Genomic DNA, 19,134 nt, shown 5'->3' with positions numbered 1-19,134 from the left:
GCTACAGTTATACCTCAGAGCCAACTGGCAGAGGAAAGTATTTCCAGATTCGTTTGTCTTTGAAATCACCCCCAAAATCAAGGAGGACCTTTGGTGGTGGCTAGTGTAGGACAAATTCGTGACAGGGATGTTGCTGTCTCCTGTGAACCCCAACCTAATGTTGTACTCTTATGCATCAGATCTGGCTTGGGGAGCCCTTCTCAGCGGCTTAGAGGTGTCGGGTTTATGGTCTCCGACAGAAAGATATCTTCATATAACTGTAAAAGAATTGAAGGTGATACACCTGGCTCTTCAGTTCTTTGTGACAGAGACCTTCGACAGGGCAGTTGTGGTCCATTCAGACAGCATGACTACACTTCCACCATCAGGAACAAGGATTCACCCACTCTTTTTGCTGCAAAATCAGCCAAATACTTTCTTCTATGGGCACAGAACAACAGGACCACTGTTCTGACCTGCTTCATCCTGGGCAAAATTAATTTTGTTCATGAGACTTACCTGCCAGATATATATAGCTGTATTCTCCGAAGTCCGACAGAATTTCAAATTTCACTGCACACGCATAATAAACTTCAGGTGGTTAGTACCCATTCCCCGCTGGAAAGCGGGTATCAGAACCATTCCAAAAACATTTTCTATTCAGTTTTCTCTGACAAATGGGACTGTCAACATCTGTTGTCAGTTCCTCCGCCAGGTTTTCGAAATTTGTTGTCACTTAAGTATTTTTGGTTTTTTGGTATTCAACTGGATCTGCGATTGGAGAATTTCCAGGACGGGGAATAGATACTTCCCCTCAGCAGGGGAAGTGGCTACTTTGTGGACCTTTTTGATTTTGCTTTTGACTTTTCTTATAATTAAGATGTCTTACCTCTAGCTATCGAGTCTGTGGCTTGGGTGAATGTAAGGTGAGGCTACTCGAAGACTTTGATAGTTCCTCACTCTTTATGTATGATATGTAAGGGTGTTCAATGCTCTGGTGATAATCGGTAATAAATGTCTACAGCATTGTCTGAGGGTGAGTGGAAAAATATGAAGCCTATTGCAGTAAATTGGAGCGTGATAGGCTGCTCAATCTTCCACCTAGTGTGCATCCTTAGTTGGACAGTCAGGGTTTTTTCCTACTAGTAACCCTGTAGTAATTTATTACTAACCCTGTAGTTTGTTGCTGCAAGAAGGTTTTCTAGCTCTAAGTGGAGTCAATGACCTTCTTGAAACAGTGAATGCAATTCAAACGCATAGTGTTAGTGCTAGTGCCCTAGTGTTGTGGAGGCGCAAGATCGCCCTATAATGCCTCTTCTGCCTGGACCTCTGTCTAACTCCCAGGACCAGGGAGGGGGCATGTTAAAGCCGCATGAGGGTTACGGGGCTTCCTGATCTGGCGTCCCTTCGGCAGGTCCTGATGGCGCCACCCAGGCTGCCAGGATCGTGCCCGGCACGCATCCTGAAGGATTGCTTCTCGTCCTTTCGACACGTCCTCCCGCCTACGGTTGGAGCTCGGTTGACTCTACCTTTGAGAGAAGCAGAGGAGAGGACGCTTCACGTCCTCTTCCTCTAACAAAAAACTCTTCCCCGAAAGTTGCGTGGATATTCCTCTGCAGAAGAAATAAAGTGTTTTTCTGAATGATCACTCTACTCACCCCCTGTCGGCGCTAAGGCAAAACTAGAGCTTCTTCCCCTGTGGAAGGAAGTATACGCGTTCTCGCCCCTTTCCTTCTCTCAGGTTCAGCCTTCTCCCGAGAGAGTGGCTTCTCCAGCGGAATAAGATTTTGTTGGGTTTGCAACAACAGCTGGATGCTCTCATGAACCTTTGTAGATTCAAATCTGCCTGTTAAAAGGTACAGACTTTCACCTTCGTCTCCGCTTGGGAATGAGCAGGAAAACACTGTCTTCTAAGAGTGTTTAGTGGCTTCTATTCGCTCTTCCCTGAGTTGAGGTGTTGGCCTTTCTCTTGTTTGCGCCAGAAAATCGCGTCTTGCTCTTCCAATGCTTCTCCGCTTCACGCGGCTCACCTCAAGTGAATCCACAGCCAGGTGAGCCATGCGCTGGCACGCTGTGACTCTCTTCTGAGTATGATGCCCGCGGGCCTCTCGCTGCGCCACGTCCATGCAAAATATGGAAACGCTGTATAGCTTCAAGTCTTGTGTTGACACACATCCCAGTTGTTCATCATGTCGCACAACTACCCGCTTCAACATTTGATGTCCTTCTTAATTTAGCCAGTAGCTCTTACCAGCTGTACATATACTAATGGAACGATAAGAGAAGATTAGCATGGCTTTGGCACCTGGATGACACGCTTAATCGTGCATTTCAATTTTTTATGTTTACTATCACCCTTGATCTAGTTGAGACTTCTTCGTTCCGAGTTCCCGCCACGTGTCGCCAATCGAACTACTTTCACCACTCACTCAAGACCCACCAGCTGCGAAGAACATCCTCTTTCGTCACAGCCTTTGTATGAAGAAAACTTCTTTCAAGTTATTCTTCTTCCTCTGATTATCAGACTCTGGCTTTTTCTTAGGGATCTGTTTCCTGAGACTTTTCAACTGGAGGCTCCTCTCTCTCCACCCTCGAGCTGTCTTTGTCTTAAGGGGCGTTTGACGAAAAATCGTGTCGATAAAATTTTCTGGGATATTTTTATGGCATACCTTACATATCCTGACTAGGTTCTCATTCCTTTTATTTAAAAGTTTGCAACAGTTAAGTTATAAACAAAACAGTAACCTATGCATAGTCAAATTCACATTTTTCATAATGTAATGATATTGTCAGGTATATCGTGTGGTAATTTCCTTTTAGCTTAAGAAATAATATCTAATGCGATCTATGGCAACCCTGTGGACCATAAATGCATCAGCCAAAGACAGGAATGCCCTAAGGGCAATGTTAAACAATCAGTCAGTATTTTTCAGGTTGACTCTGGAAATGGCGCTGGGGGCCTCAGCCGTGTTTTGACACTGTGACTCATTTAGCTTCATTTAAGCTAGTTATATTACTTTGCAGGTTTATTTGGCTTTCTGTATAACCAAACTGTGTAACGGCAAGCAAATAAATACACAGAGAAGCAAAATATCGTTTTTCTCAAAACTAAAGTTATCGACATTCAAACTGCATCTCCTTCATAACGCCTTGACCGATCAGATACAAAAGTAAACAAAGCTAAATGTTTGCATAACAAAAAGGCTTCCATGGGAAGTGCAACACTTTCAGACTAATGCACCACTCTAGAGAAGTTTTTTTTTCGAAGGAATGTCACTTCAAGAGAGGTAGCAAGTGACTCCCTTCATCTCCAGACTCCTTTGCAACCAGGCTTCATTTTGTAAAGCCTGGAAAGAGTGAGGGGCAGACGTTTAACCTCCTACTGTTAGAGAGAGGTTACTTCTTATTCCCTTCCCTGTCTCCTCTTTTGTTTTTGTTTTTCCAACTGCCTTCCTGTCAAACAGAAAATTGTTTGACCTGCTCAACAGATGTTGAGCGGAGAGCAGTGGAACAGATATTGACTCAATGTTCTGCGGATTTTACTACAGATTGTTTCTAGTCCCGAAACTTTCAGTAGGCTGAGACCCGTCTTGGGCGTCAACAGGTCAACAACTTGGTCCGGAAGGAAAAATTCAAGATGGAGACCTCGCAGTCAATACTAGGAGCCCTTCATCCCGGGGATTGGATGGCTCTTTGGATCTCAAGATACTTATCTTCACGCCCAATTCATCCACGTTCTGTGAAGTATCTCAGGTTGTCTTGGGGGACTAGACGCACCAGTTCAGGGCTCTCTGCTTTGGACTCTATGGCAGCCATACTCACGTTAAAAACACCGCTTCGTCCGATCAAAAGTTAAGTAACGTTGGGTCTGGTCGTTTTTGGATGGTTGACCGCCTGGCAACACCAGATGCTGTTGGCGTCACATTTTGCTCGAGGGTGTTATACGTCTCATGAAAAACGTTGCGATGCAGTTGCATCTGTCGACGTCAGGATCTCACTCTACTTGGACGACTAAGTTGGTTGATTCGTCTGACCCATCGTTTTATTTTGAAGGTATCTGGAGGACCTTCAGTTGACTCTGCAACTGTCGTGAAGTCCCTGGGACTTCTGGTCTGTGGAGAAGTTTTAGCTGATCCCCCGCACTGTCCATTGTGTCTGGGAATTCAGATCTATTCAGCGATTTTATAGCGTCTCCGTTAAAACTTCTATGTAAAAAAGTTTCGGCCTTCTTGGAAAAGGAAACATGCTTAGGTGAAGGAAGGAATGAGTCTGCTGGGGACCATTTCCTCGCTGGAGAAGTTTGTTTTCTGGGGAGTCTGCATCTCAGGCCTCTTCAGTTCTTTTGTTGGAGAACTGACAAAGCAAGGGAAGACTTGAAAGAGGAGTTGAGAATTCTTCCCTTATATAAAGAGGATCTGTGGTGGTGGCTCGATCCAACGGAATTGCAGAAAGGATCTCCTCAAGCTTCTGAACCCCAACCTGAGTGTTGTGTTTTCAGTTGCAGGCAACAGGTTGGGCAACACTAGAGGGAGAGAAAGTGTTAGGAACCTGGAGAGAGGAACCAGGTGTCCTGGCACATCGACTTCAAAGATTTGGCGGCTATCTTTTGCTCACCTGCCATTCTTCCGAGGTCCAAGTTTGCACTCTAGTTCTAGTGAAACTCGGACAATACTTGTTCCCTGTTCAGCCTTGCAAGAGAGATTATTCTTTGAGCCTATGCTCAACATGGATAATTCTCACAAGAACCTTCAGGCAGAGGTCGAAAATGCTCGCAGTGACTCACCTGCTTCCCTTGGCGCCATCAACTCCTGCCTTCAAGGAATGGACCCTTCATCAGGAGGTTTGCCAAGATTTTTGGAAATTTTGGGGTCGCCATCTTGTGGATATTTTCACGACCTCAAGAACAGCCCCAGGCTCCCTCTGTAAAGCTCATCTGTACTTGACCCTGGGGCAGTTGCGATGAAGGTGCTCTTCCTGGGATTGGACGGGAATAGATGTTTCACGCCTTTTTTCCCCGTTCTAAATTCTGGGAGAAGTCATATGTAAGTTCAGCGGCCTCACAAGGGAGGGATGACTCTCATCCCATGTTTTGGCCTTGACCACTGGTTCTCGGAGTTTCTCTTCTGGTTGGTAGACGTTTCTGGACCCTTCCTATGAGAGTAGACCTGCTCATACAAACCCACTTCACGAGATATCTTTGAATCTTCCCGCTCTGAACCTGACTGCTTTCAGACTATACGAAACTTGGTCAGAGCGAAGGGGTTTTTTAAGGTGGCACGGGCCATCGCTAGAGCCAGTTCTTCATCTAAAGGATATATCTGGCAAGTGAGCAACCTTCAAAGGTTGGTGTAGAAAGAAGGGCTTTTCCTCTTCCTCTATCACTGTGAGCCAGGTTGCGGATTTTCTCCTTTACTTAAGAGAAAAACTTCGATATAGCAGTTCCGACTATCAAGTTTATCGGAGCATGCTTTCGATTGTATTCAGACACAGAGGATTAGCTTTGTCTGACAATAAGGACCTTGATCTTACGAGTCTTTCAAGACGTCCAAGGTTCCTCAGCTGATTTCCCCTGCTTGGAACTTGGACGTACTGCTCAAGTTTTGATGTTTAGTCCTTTTGAGCCTCTCCACTCTGCATCTCTTAAGGATGTTACTCAAAACAGCATTCCTCGGAAGTAAGAGAGAGTGAGAAGTTCGAGGCCGTCATGTGGGCTTCAAGGAACACAATGCTGTCTATTCTTTAAGCCCAAGTTCTTGGCTAAGAATGATAGGTCTTCTAACCCTTGGCCTAGACACTTTGAAATTAAAGAGTTTAGCAGACCTTATTGGACAGGAACCTGAGGGAGTTCTATGTCCAGTTAGAGCTCTCAATCCCTACCTTAAAAAAAAACACAGGACACTCGTGGTCCATTGGATGTTTTATGGTGTTCTGTGAGGCAAGAGTTAAACCTATGTCGAAGAATGCACTGGCATTCTTCATTAGGGGACGTCATTAAGGACGACACTCTAGTTGTGACGACTCAACTTCGTTGTTGAGAGTTAACAAATCACGGAGGTGAGGGCAGTTGCTACCTCCATGGCGTTCAAGAAAAATATGGTACTCAGTGACATTTTTAGATGCCACATTTTGGCGAAGTCAATTCGGTGTTTGCCTCACACTCTTGGCAAGATGTTTAGGTAGCATACGAAATTGCTTTCGCTGGGACCATACATTGCTGCTTCAGCACCTTGGGGACAAGGGGTAACTCTGGTCCTATCCCTTTTAATTGTGTTTTTGTGGTTGTTGGGTCGACTGTGGAGGCAGTCTTCCCAATCCTTGGCAAACTAACGCTTTAGGTGTTGGTTAGGTGGTTAGTAATGCTCTTTTGTCCTCTTTGTATGGGCTGTGATCTAGTCACATTGTGGTCACCCTCAGACAGATCATCTAGAAGTCGCCAGCTATAAGGTCACTACCTCGCTGGGGTCTCTAGTAAAGCAGAAGCAGACTAGAGTGACAGTAACCACTCAGTCAATACGCTTATCAGATAAGGAACCAAAATAATTTGCCAATAATTGGTTTTTCCCTATTTCTTGCAAAGTCTCTACCCCCTCCAAAGGTGGTATTCAATTATATTTCTATCTGGTAGGTAAGTCTCATGAACAAAATGATATTTTAATGATAAAATAAAGTTTGTTCATACTTACCTAACAGATATATATATTTATATTGCCCTCCTCCTCCCCTCAGGAGACAGTGGGCGTTAGAAAATCTGAATAGAAAATGGGAATGGTTCCTGATACATCACCTCCCAGCCCGGCGGGAATGGGTACTAACCACCTGACCGGCCATTCGTGTAGCCCGTCAAATTTGAAATTCTGTCGGACCCGGAGAATACAGCTATATATATCTGCCAGGTAAGTATGAACAAACTTTATTTTATCATTAAAATATCATGTTCTTGCGGACGAATTGAGTCTTGGCAAACAGGTTCTACCAATGGAGTGGACACTCAGTGCACAGGTGTGCACCAACCTATGGAAGCTGTGGGGAAAACTGTCAGTAGACCTGTTTGCAATGTCAAGAAACCATGATCTCCCCCTGCACTGTTCCCCAACGCCAGATCTGCAAGCTTGGGTGACAAATGCCATGCTGCAAGATTAGTTGGATCTCGATGTGTACGCCTTTCCTCCCTCCAGCATAGTAAGGAAAATGTTGAGGAAGTTCAGCGTCCCAGCAACACTTCAGTGACCCTAGTGGCTTCCTTTTGGCCACATAAGGAGTGGTTTCTGGACCTTCTGAGTCTACTGGTAGATTATCCAAGGCTTCTACCTCAGGAGAGAAATCTCAGACAGCCTCGTTTTCACCTGGGCTTATCCACTCTCGCTCTGACAGGCTTCAGACTGTCAGGGAGCTTGTCAGAGCAAAAGGTTTTTCAAGGAAGGCTGCAGAAGCTATTGCATAATGTAGGTAATGATCTGCTGCTGCTGTCTACCAAGGTAAGTGGACAGTCTTTTGGAGCTGGTGTCGAGACACAAATATATCCTCTTCTCATACGACTGTAGCTCAGATTGCAGATTTTCTGCTCTCCCTCAGATCCTCGAAAGGTTAAAGTATGTCAACCATTAAGGGATGAAGAGCAATGGTGAATTCTGTCTTTAAACACAGAGGAAAAAACCTTTCCTCAAATCAGGATGTAAGTGACTTGGTAAAATCTCTGAATACTTGTAAGCAATAAAGAAGTTCTGAATTAGCTTGGAATTTGGATTTAGTTCTCAAATGGCTCTTGGGCCCATCTTTTGAACCTCTGGAATCCTTTTCTCTCAGAGACCTGATTAGGAAGACTCTTTTTCTGATGGCTTTAGCAACGGTTAAGAGGGTTAGCGAGCTACATGCCCTTGATAAGAGGGCAGGCTTTACTCAAGGTGACACTGTTTGCTCCTTGACCTTAGGATTCATGGGGAAGAATGAGGACCCTTCTAGTCCCTGGCTATGTTCCTTTTCAGTCAAGAGCCTGTCTAACATTGTAGGTCAATGGATCAGGAGAGAGTCCTCTGCCCAGTTCGATCTCTTCACGAGTATTTACAAAGAACCAAGGGAATTAGAGGTTCTTCTCCGAACCTGTGGTGTTTTGTTAAAGACCCCAGTCATCCTTTATCTAAGAATGCCTTAACATTCTTTTTGAGGACTGTGATTTCTGAGTCACGCTCTAGTATTGAGGAGGATGTCCTTCCTTTATGTAAGGTCAGGGCACATGGAATTAAGGCATGACTTCTTTGGCCTTCAAACGTAACCTATTGCTGACTTCTCTCCTGCAATCTACGTATTGGAAATGCAAATCAGTGTTTGCAATGTTTTACCTGTGTGATGTTGAATTAGTTTATGAAAATTGCAGTACTCTAGGCCCGTACTTCGCAGCTCGCATGGTGTTGGGTAATGAAGGACAGGAGGAATGTCTTTGATTTCCTCTGTCCACCCTCTTTGAATAGGGATTGGTGTTTTCTTGGGAAGCCTGATTGGCACTGTGTCATGAGTGTCATCAGTTGGCTTGAATTGTAACGAGTTTGTGGTGTAGGTTTTAATTTTATTTGGTCATATTTTGTACTGTGCCCAGGGCAAGGCACACACGCACATTTCAATGTGTCTTTTTTTGATTGTTAGCTTTGGCAACTTGCAATTGACTCCTACGTTGCAAAGCACCCACTAAAGTAGAGGCTCCTCTTGGCTCTACCGCCATGCCACTACAGGTCAAGAGAAGCTCTGACCAGAGGCAGTACCTACCTGCTGTAGCTCCCTCACCAGGTAAGGTTACAACAAGCTTTTCACGATGCCAGCTAATTTTTCTATTTCAAATTCATCTCCATTCTGAGTGTTTTTGAGTAGTTTTGTCCATGTATCCCACCACCTGTCAATGTGGGATTCAGCTATATAATTATTTGGTAATTTATGTATATAAAAATGACATTTTTATAATAAGGTTTTATATATAATTACCAAATAATTACATGATCAGAGCCCTCCCTCCTTCCCTCTCATGGACATAGAGCATAAACGAATTGAGCTCTTTAGCTGTGTTGTACTTATCCTTCCCCGAAAGTGGGCGGGGCAGTACACCTACACCCAAAACAAAAGTGCTACCACGAATTTTGAATTTTGAGCTGCCGCATAAAGTAGAAACTAATAGCTATGTAATTATTTGGTAAGTATATATCATATTAATAAAAAAATACAGTAGAGGAAGATTTATATTTAGTCTGGACTGTTTTCAGTATCCCATGTAGATCTAGGCAGTTTTCATTGTTGGGCACATGAGACCCAGAAGCGCGCTCTCTCTCTCTCTCTCTCTCTCTCTCTCTCTCTCTCTCTCTCTCTCTCTCTCTCTCTCACTTAGCCAACCTGTTAGACTTTTTCCTTGAATTTTTTGGTATAGCCTATATGATAAAAAGTAGAGCCATAGATATACTAGATATACTGTTAATTGGTAATAGTATTGTGTTCAGTAATTCAGCCTTTTTGGTTGGTTGTTTAGCTCTCTGTTACAAGGTTAGTTATTTGTGTAGCCCAAAATCATTGTTTTATTAAAATTTTAAATGCAGATTTTTGTGTTTTGAGGCACTGGGATAACTAATAAATTTTTTCAGCCATCTGTTTTAGATAGATTAGGAACTTCAAGCTCAAGTAGTCGACGCATCATCAATTTAAGAGAGGAATCAAGCTTTCCGCCACGTTCAGATTCTGATTCAAATACTGGGATGGCGCGGGCTGTTTCCAGTGCCATTTCATCAGCTCAGAGATCGGTTTGTGTCCTCCCAGCATCATCATCATCTGGGAAGAAACTTGAGGTGAGACGTCAAGAAAAGTTATTAGAAGTGGGTTGTTTTCCTGCTTATCTGTCAATTAAAGCCTGGCTCATTGCTAAGTGAACATGTATCATAGGATAGAAGCATCATAGTCACCAAACTTTGAGTTCTCACTGATTTTAGAACAAAATGAATTTTAATTTGTCAGTTAGTATAGCATGTTATGTTGAAAATTCTTGATTTTGTGTTTTCAAGATACAAAATTAACTTGATTTTGAAAGAAATAAACAGATGAGCATTTAATGCTTTGTTTTTCCAAAGGCAAGGGTACGTCCTTTGATGTCAAAGCACATTGAATCTAGTCGAGATGAGCACAGCCGGGAAGGATCTAGTCGTTCGGGTACAAGTAGAGTTGTTTCAGCCGTTGGAGCAGTTTTAAAAAGATCACATAAAGAGGTATGTCATTAAATTTTGTGTTTTTATCTCCATAAGCCCATCGCTTATGTACAGGACACATTCATGTTCTTTTGTTTAAAAGACAGAAGAGCAGTGGTGGGAATACTACACATGCACCAGTGGATCTTTAGGGTCACAGCAGGTAACTGCCTTACCTTTATATGTGTGTAGCACTGTTAACAGGAGCAAGATTCTCAGACTGATTCCCACTGGTGCAGGATTGTTTAAATCTCAATATGTACAGTACAGGCAGTCCGTTCCGATGGCATGACGACAAGCGAAAATCACCGATAACCAGAGATTGGCACCTCTGTTAGGTATATATCTGCGCATCAAAGAAACTTATAAATTCTACAAAAGTTATAATAATATAGTCCTGCAGTATAAAATTGGCATGTAACAAGGCTATTCTAAACAAAATGCCCCAGTGATATGATTTTTTAGTAAGTGAAATGTCTATAGATCTTCAAGATTGTTACAGAAGGCTAACATACCCAAACTATGTATTCATGATTAAGTAAGTATTGCCACAAACATGCATTCGCAGTCCAGAGACACTGTGCAAATGAATACCATGTGCACATATCAATAACAAAAACACAGCAACCTGAGTAACCATGTGAGATAAGCAGCAGGGCACAATAAAGTGGATTGCTGCTACATTTTCTTACAAACCTGTTATCTTTGCAACATTCCTAAGCCACTGAGCTATCCGTTGAGTGAACATTGGTGCAGACCACTGTATATACATTCTATGTAAAGTAATACGCAGTACACTGCATGTAGATACTGTTACCAGTACTCTGCTGCAGCATTCATAAGTTTCATACAACTCTCTCTCTCTATATTAGTTCAAATGATATAGGGATTGCTGTTGTTATATAATTAACAATGATGATAAAAACCTTTTGATGAAAAAAACAATGATAAGATTGTGGTTAGATTTACAGATGCTTGAGTTCTTTGAAGAGTTGCACTTAGTGTGCACTTAACACTGTTGAACTTTTCAAAAACTCCAGTAATGCTAAATTAGTAATAGCGGGAATTCAGTTGTTTTTAGCTTTGGTATAATGTTTTCAGTGTTCTTCATTCTCTGAGACTTGATATTGTTCAATAAATGGGGTTTTTTGTAAACAGAAATCCCCTGATTTTTGTGTTATACTGTATTCATATTCCTTAAAATTAAACAAAATTCTTCCTTTATGTGGTTTGCAGGTTGATTCAGACGATGAAGAATATGATCCCAAGAAGCCAATGCTAGGCAGCATGGCCAGTAAGGTAGAGGTAAGTTTGTTTGAATTCTCATTATGAATTTTGATTTGTAATACTGTACAGTGGATTCCAAGCTTTTAACAGGAACAGTGATTTTGCTTCATGAGCAGATTTTATAGTTTAATTTTTACTGCACTGAAATCATCATATATGACTTTTGTTTTGATTTCTCTTATAGGTTTTACCAAGGCCAAGACGTTCAGGGGCGATTCAAGCCAACACAGCACTTATTTTACGTGCTGTGGCTGATGCTCACAAATCTGTAAATAAACCATCTCGAAGACATGCTGATAAAGCGGAAAGTCCAAAGAAGAAACATAAGGTGGGTTGGGACTAATATTAACATTACCGTATGTTTCCATGTATAAGATGACCTTTAGAAATGAAGAGAAAAATTATGGCAAATTTTCATGAATTTATCTCATATATGTAGTATAAGACAACTGCTAAATTACGAAACCATGTGTGCATAGGCTAGTTTTTTGGAATAACAGGTAACTTATGAAATATTGGTTATGTAAAGATGATGTTACAGGTTCACAATCCCTTATATGAAACCCTCAGGGCAAACTGAGTTTTGGTTTTTCAATTTTTTCGGGTTTCAGAATAGAAGGTTGCTCCTAAATACACAGGCACATTTCATTTCCAACAGTAACATTCTGTAAAACTAGAAAAATACACAGCATCAAAAAGAGCCGCAATTTGCGTATATAATATGCAGGTTTCTTTTTTAGTAAATTATATACTTTCTTTGGACCTTGGATTATACTAGGCTAGGCTTTCTATGCCTGTCTCATTTTCAATAGATTTCACTGATAAGGCTTGCATAAGATAGCTGTTAACTAAGTAATATGCCTATGAGCAAAGGTTCATCATACATTCACCCAGGCTTACCAAATATGTGGCTTGTGTAAAAATTCATTACTATTTCTTAAAAATTAATAAGCACCTGCTTGCTGATGTTAGTTACCATAACTAACACACATTTATTAAGAGTTGCGTTACAGTTGTCTTGTTAAAAACTTGCTCATTTTCAATGTAATTCCAAAAATAAAAGTAAAATATTTTTTTATTCTTTCGTGTCGCAGTGGAGAAGGTGGTGTTAAGAAAGTACGCCACTAACTTTAAGCAGCAGGTATTATACAGTACTGTGGCTGAAGAAATGAATTTTGGAGCAGGTTCCAAAATGTTTTGGAGGCAAAAGCAACATCACATACTGTATGTTCTTTATTTAATTTAAAGCATTTATAAATAAAGTAGTTGCAGTTTTAAAACCCAGCTTTGACAATTTACGAAAGGAACTTACAGTAAACCCCCTGTATTTGCAGGGGATGCATATCACACCCCCTTGCGAATAGCTAAAATCCGTGAATACTTAAAACCCGTCTAAAAACACTTAGAACTGCATATTTTGATAGTTTAAATACAAGAAAAACCCTCTAAAAATTATTACACCTGAGTATTGTAATAGTTTTATCACAAAAAAATGCATTTAGTCATGAAAATTTTATGAAAATACAGTAATTAGTGAATATTTCTCAGTGAAAAATACCACAAATGGGCTAATTTTCCACGAATAATGGGTAGATATGTTCCACAGAGAAATCCGTGAATACGTGAGTCCACGATCGTGAGAACGCGAATACAGGGGTTTACTGTATCTGAACTAAGCTCTATTCGGCAACTAAAGATGGTGATGATGTCAGTAAAATGCAATCATCTGATTATCAGAGTGATTTTTTTAAGAATATAAACAAAACCAGAGTGCAAGTGGCACATGACCACTCTGTTCACATTTTGTAATACGATAATAATACATGCAGTATGGTTAGATAGAGTAAAACAAGAGTTTTATTAGAATTATCATTATCAATACAACTTTTATTGGACTTTTGCAAATGGGATATCTATTAGTGTAACAACCTAACTGGCAATAATAGTCTCTCTCTCTCTCTCTCTCTCTCTCTCTCTCTCTCTCTCTCTCTCTCTCTCTCTCTCTCTCTCTCTCTCTCTCTCTCTCTCTCTCCACACATTTCATCAACTGTAATACTTACAATGCTCCTCTATCCTCCACTAAAAAATTCCGGATTTTAGAATTCTGGATGAAGCAGTTGTAGACCTGTAACGACATAAACAACTGAATTGAGAAACAGCTGATTGCTGACGTCATTTACCATAACTATCGAGCGTTTATTAAGAGTTGCCTTAAAGGTGTCAAGTTGATAAACCCTGCCAATTCTCAGCGGTGGCTTCTGTAAATATAAATAAAATATATTTTTATTCATTCTTCCTGCAATGGAGATCTTAAGGAAGAATACCAGTAAATTAAAGCTGCAGAATAGCCGAGGCTGAATAAAACGAATAACATCGGGAACTTGCGAAATCACACTTACTGCTTATACAGTTAAGTAATGTGAACATTTTAAACCCAACTTTGTTAATTTACAAGAAAAAGTATCTCCAAATTATATTTCTTCCAACAACTAATGGCAATGATGTCGGTAATTGTAAATTAGCTGAGATTTTGAGAATGTAAACAATATCAAATGCTCGCATAGTTAGGAGTTGATTTCATTGATATGGAATTATTCCTCGAATAGGCTATTTATTATGAAGATAAGACAACAGTGTATAAGGTAAAAATGATTTTATTACCTTTATTATCAGTTTATTTCATAATGTGAATCTTTTCATGTATGTTAGTTGGTGGTTGTCGCACCGAGGCCGAAGCTAGCCTACCGATAAACACCACTTAGAATTCAAGGTTTGATTTTTAGAATGGTAATGTAAGACGACCCCAATTTTTAGAGGTGAATTTTATGGAAATATATGGTATATATCCTTCACAGTATTAATGACAAGAAAGGTAAATTAGGTTTTCTTGATCTGATAAAATTCTGTTATCACAGCTTATGTATTTAGCAGCACACAGTGACACAGATGCTCACTTGACAAAATTTAGAAAATTTTATGCTTGTAAGGTCCAAAGAAACAATTGAATGAGCAATTCTAATAGTGGATTTCAAAATACAGTCTTTGAAATGGAAACTAGTGACAAGCTGTCAAATTTCTGTTTTTGAAATTAAAAATAACTTTGAAGTAGTCCCACAATGTATAGAAGTTTGGATTTTTTAAAAAATTCCAAAATCTTTTTGTCCAACCTTTTTGATTAATGTAATGAATACACAGGTAATAATTTTATAATTAAAATGTATTTATTTTGATAGATTAATTTCTTTTACTGTTTCTCCTTTGGTTGCTGCATATAAACAGCACTTGTACTTTTTTAAATACATGTATACTGATTTTTATTGTAATGTGACTTTTATTGACTATATTTTAATTGGTCACCAGAAGTTGACCCTATACATTGATAACAGGTCTTTTTATATTACTGTATCGTTGAGATTATGAATTTTTCTTTTGCAGGGTGAAATTTATACACGCAGTTATCGAGAGAGAGAACAGGCCCAACAAAAAGAATTGGCAGATAAAGATCTGAAGTTGCGAAAAATAGCTATTACAGTTCCAAATGCGACCAGAAAAGAAAGTGAGAAACAGCAGCAGGAAGAGACAATGCTGATGTCAGAAATTGGTAGCGTAGTGACAAAACCAGTTGAAAAAAGGAAAGCAGTGAGACCGGTTGCAATGGAAGATGATTACGAAATAGGTATGCTTCAGAAGTTAAAATTGTCATTTTACTCATAAATGTCAGTTAGCATGTCTTTTTTGCAGATTTATGATACAAGTTTGAATGCCCTTGATAAATTTCTATCACCTATTTCTAGTAGATGTCATATAAAATACAAGTCTGGTAGATATTCAGCTTGTATGTTATTAGAATTAACTTTGCTTTCTTGTAAATATTGTTAATTTCCTAAGATTTTTTAATTGTATCATTGTCAGATGAGGGTTATGATGTTGAGGAAATGGAAGGTTTGGAAGAAGGAGAATACGTTGATCCCATAAGTGAGCAGTTATTGCCGTTATCTCACCGCAAAGTCCCCATTCTCTCTGGGTATGTGAATTATTATTTATGTATCATTAGCAAGTTTTATTTTTATATTATTTTTGAAAGTTGTGTTGATTCAGAAAATTATTATATCTACAAGAACTTAATCTCCCCATGCTCTGGTTATGTTGGCAAGTTGTCTGAAATTGAAGTACTGTATCCTAAATAGTTTTTCTCTGGGTAAAACATTTTTAATCTCTCCCATTAGGGAAAAAAGTAGTTGAAGTTGGTAGCCAGAGGTAGCAAGCATCTATAATTACTCATTTTACTCTATGTTCTCTTCTAGATTTTACTTTTTAGAATTTTACTTCTCTTGTGTATGTCATGTGTTTAGCAGAAAATTAGTGCTAGCTAGGCTACTATATCTGACAGCCAGTTTGTTAATATCTCTACTCATTGACTGCTCTGTTCACTGACTTGCACTTGTCACCCATTGTAAATGTTACTAAAGATTCTTTGCAGCATCCCTTCACAAATGGACTGCATTCTGCTCTTTGAAGTTTTATCCATCCTGTTTGTCTAACATTTCAAAATTTCTTTTCTCCAGTATTTACTTCTTAGAGAAAAATCTTCTTTTATGATAATGATAATGTATATGCATCTTTTTTCATTTGCTTATAAATTTTTCCCTTGAATTGTCTCGGCCTCTTATGGCGTTAGACATCACCTTTAATTTTTTCCCACTCATATTGTGTGTTTAGACCTAAGAGTATATAAAAGCATTCAAATGCTTCTTATACTCTTATCCTTTACTTGAAAAATATTTCAGAACTTTGAGTATATAAAAGCATTCAAGTGCTTATACTCTTATCCTTTACCTGAAAAATATTTTCAGAACTTTTACCCCCCTTTATGGTGGGGACATATGAGAACAATGTTTTCTGGGCAACACAGATGGTAAAGTTAGGGGATAAGAGGATTTACTTCCCTCATATGATTATGGACTTAACCAAACAAGTAAATATGTATACCTTGTAGAAGTCCACATTTGTGACTGAGTAGTTTTGCTATACAGTACTACTTTATATAGTAGTAATAATCAGTGTTGAAAATATTGTTCCATGCTTTAAGGAGGTGAATCTTAAGAGTGGTAAAATTATAACTCAGTGGTTTTGTTAGAGTAATATGTAATATCCCATATTAGGGAAAGTTAGAGTAGTGTGGTCATAATATCAAAAATATGCTTGTGGGATTGCACTCTGAACAATGAGATGGTTTTAAATCCTTTTTGAAAACTTATGTAAAAGCTGTATAAAATTTGCAGTCCATTCCAGCCTACAGTGACCAGAGTATTAGATATATACTATGCTGTGCATTGCATCTCGCAAGGCTTTTTTGTCATATTTTTGTATTTGATGGCATTCCTGTTCAGTATGGATACATTTCATCCAGCCCAATGACTCATGTTGCCCATATTTATAGTCTACAAATGTCCCCAGACATTTCAGAATTTTATTATAGAAGTAGTGTAAAATGTGGCAGGTGGCAGGTACCACATGGAGCACCCTGTCATCACTCATTGGTGTCAGTTTTGGTGGTCTGTAGTGCTATTTACACCTCACTGAATGCCCCAGTTCACTTTCATTGCCTTCCATTGATGTTTTGCACTTTAGATTACCCTTTGTTTAGATTACCCTTTGTCATAATTTTCTTATCATTCCTGCATCGCTTCATTTAATTTTTTAATTAATTCAGTGATAATAGTGCAGTAATTCAGTTATCAGAAGCCCTGGGTCTGGTATTGGTAATTGTGAATAATTATGATGTATTTTGAGACTGTTTTCTTTGTAGCTAGTGTATGAAGTTAATCTCCTGTGTTCCACTTTGGTTAGTAATTACTGAAGTACATAGAGTATTTTTGTATTTATGTATTTGTCTCATATTTGGAACTCTTAATTAGCTTAGGAGGGGTTGTACCAGTTAAGTTTGTTTGTAATTACCACCTTCCATGTCTGGTTGGGACTTATTTCATGTTTACCAATTTGTTGTTTTTGATTAGTATATAGAAGTGGTAGAGAAATCAACAAGATAGAACAAATCAGTAGAATAGTATAGTCTAGACACAAAGTTGTGGTAAATTATATTAAAAAAAAGTTTCTTGTAAACTTAATGTAGGTATGTCTTGGAGAGGGTAACAGGAGATGAACAAGAATGCAAAATCCCATTTATTAACTAGACAATTTGCATTGCTTGCACAGCAGAATAGTTAAGACCATTGTATATGCATGTAGACCTGGAGTTAGGTTAAAAAATTTCATGAACACTCAGCCTTCCCCACCACATGCAACTGCAACAACACACCTTTGAACAGGAACAAGTTGAAGTAAACTAAAAGAAGGGTTAAGGTGGATTACAAGACTTTTAAGATGATTGTTGCATTTTAGCAGTTCCTGGGGAACTCATATGGTAAATTGTACGGTCATTGGTGAAATCTTTAAAATACAAAATTTTCATTATACAAAAACATTTTTCGTACAAAGTCATTAATCACTAGTTGTCATATCTGTTAAGGAAATCACCTCCCACCAGCCTGTTGTATCCTTACCTTACATTCTCAGTGCCTATATACGCCTGATTGCAGAGTTCTTTCTTCATTTTCACTTATGGGAGAAGCTTTTTGTTTTTGCAATGAAGGCTTGTAGGTTAGCTATTCCTCAAATTCTTAAACTAACAATATGGTTGTAACTGGTTCAAAAGACCTTAAACAGCTTTTCTAACTTTTTGATAAAGGAGTTCCCCGTAAGATTATTCAATCACCAAAGTGGAATCTTTCATTAGTTTTTCATTCCCTGTCCAAGGCTCCCTTTGAACATCTGGAGAATACCTCTATAAGTCTTTCCTTTCTGAAGAAAGCATTTTTGCTGGCTTTTGCATCCTCCGAACAAATGAGAGAATTACATTCAGTGTCAGGCATTGTCACCCACATCTTGGATCAGTCTTTCCTTCTGTTCCAATTTTATTGCGAAGACTCAATTGGGAGGCATGCTAGATCATATAACTGATCCTTATGCTATCCTTGCATTGGTCACTGGCAGTGTTGGTGATCACCATTGATGCCTTGTTAGAGCTGTTCTTCACTTTCTCAAGAGGACGAAAGATCTTTGATTGAATTACTCCTGACTCTTTGTCTCTACAAGTCAGGAAAGGAAGAGTGTCTCAAAGAAGACAGTCAAATACTGGCTTTGGCAGGTTATTCTTTAAACCTGCTCTGGGGTATCTGGAGAGGAGGCTTCTCAAGTAAGAGTGAGTGTTTACAAAATCAAAGTTACTCTAGACTTCTGTTGCCCATAAAGGAATCTCAAGGTTGCAGGCATTCTAAGAGCAAGGACGTAGATATGTCGATCTATCTGTGTTAAGTTCTACTTAGAGATATTGTGTAAGGGATTAGACATTTACTTGTAGAGGCCATTGTTTATGGCAGATGTGTTACCTTCAACAGAAGATGTACATCAGGAGTGGGCAATCTGTAGGGAATTTGGTTCCATGTTGTAATATTTCCAGGTGACCATGGGCTGCATGATGTTTATGGTAATTTGTATGCATCAGGTATATCAGATGGTAGTTAGAGAATTACACAAATATATGAAGATAAAATGGTCAATAAAAACACTATATATACATTGTTGCAAAAAAATTAAT

At 39.3% G+C, this 19,134-nt stretch overlaps 1 protein-coding gene and 1 pseudogene across 1 annotated transcript in view; both read left to right on the top strand.

The window, feature by feature from the left end:
• The window catches only part of Nab2 (Nuclear polyadenosine RNA-binding 2), a 60,013-nt gene that overhangs the window by 14,487 nt on the left and 26,392 nt on the right, over positions 1 to 19,134 (top strand). The window contains 6 exon segments of the mRNA XM_067132330.1: positions 9,597 to 9,797; positions 10,077 to 10,211; positions 11,427 to 11,495; positions 11,662 to 11,805; positions 14,913 to 15,153; positions 15,390 to 15,501. Coding sequence (XP_066988431.1) covers positions 9,597 to 9,797; positions 10,077 to 10,211; positions 11,427 to 11,495; positions 11,662 to 11,805; positions 14,913 to 15,153; positions 15,390 to 15,501 — 902 coding nt within the window.
• On the top strand, positions 2,221 to 2,320 carry LOC136855549 (U6 spliceosomal RNA; annotated as a pseudogene).

The sequence above is a fragment of the Macrobrachium rosenbergii genome, chromosome 31 (assembly GCF_040412425.1).
Source record: "Macrobrachium rosenbergii isolate ZJJX-2024 chromosome 31, ASM4041242v1, whole genome shotgun sequence".
Lineage (NCBI taxonomy): Eukaryota > Metazoa > Arthropoda > Malacostraca > Decapoda > Palaemonidae > Macrobrachium > Macrobrachium rosenbergii.
The sequence above is the reverse complement of the archived record's forward strand: the minus strand, read 5'-3'. Positions and strand labels throughout refer to the sequence as shown.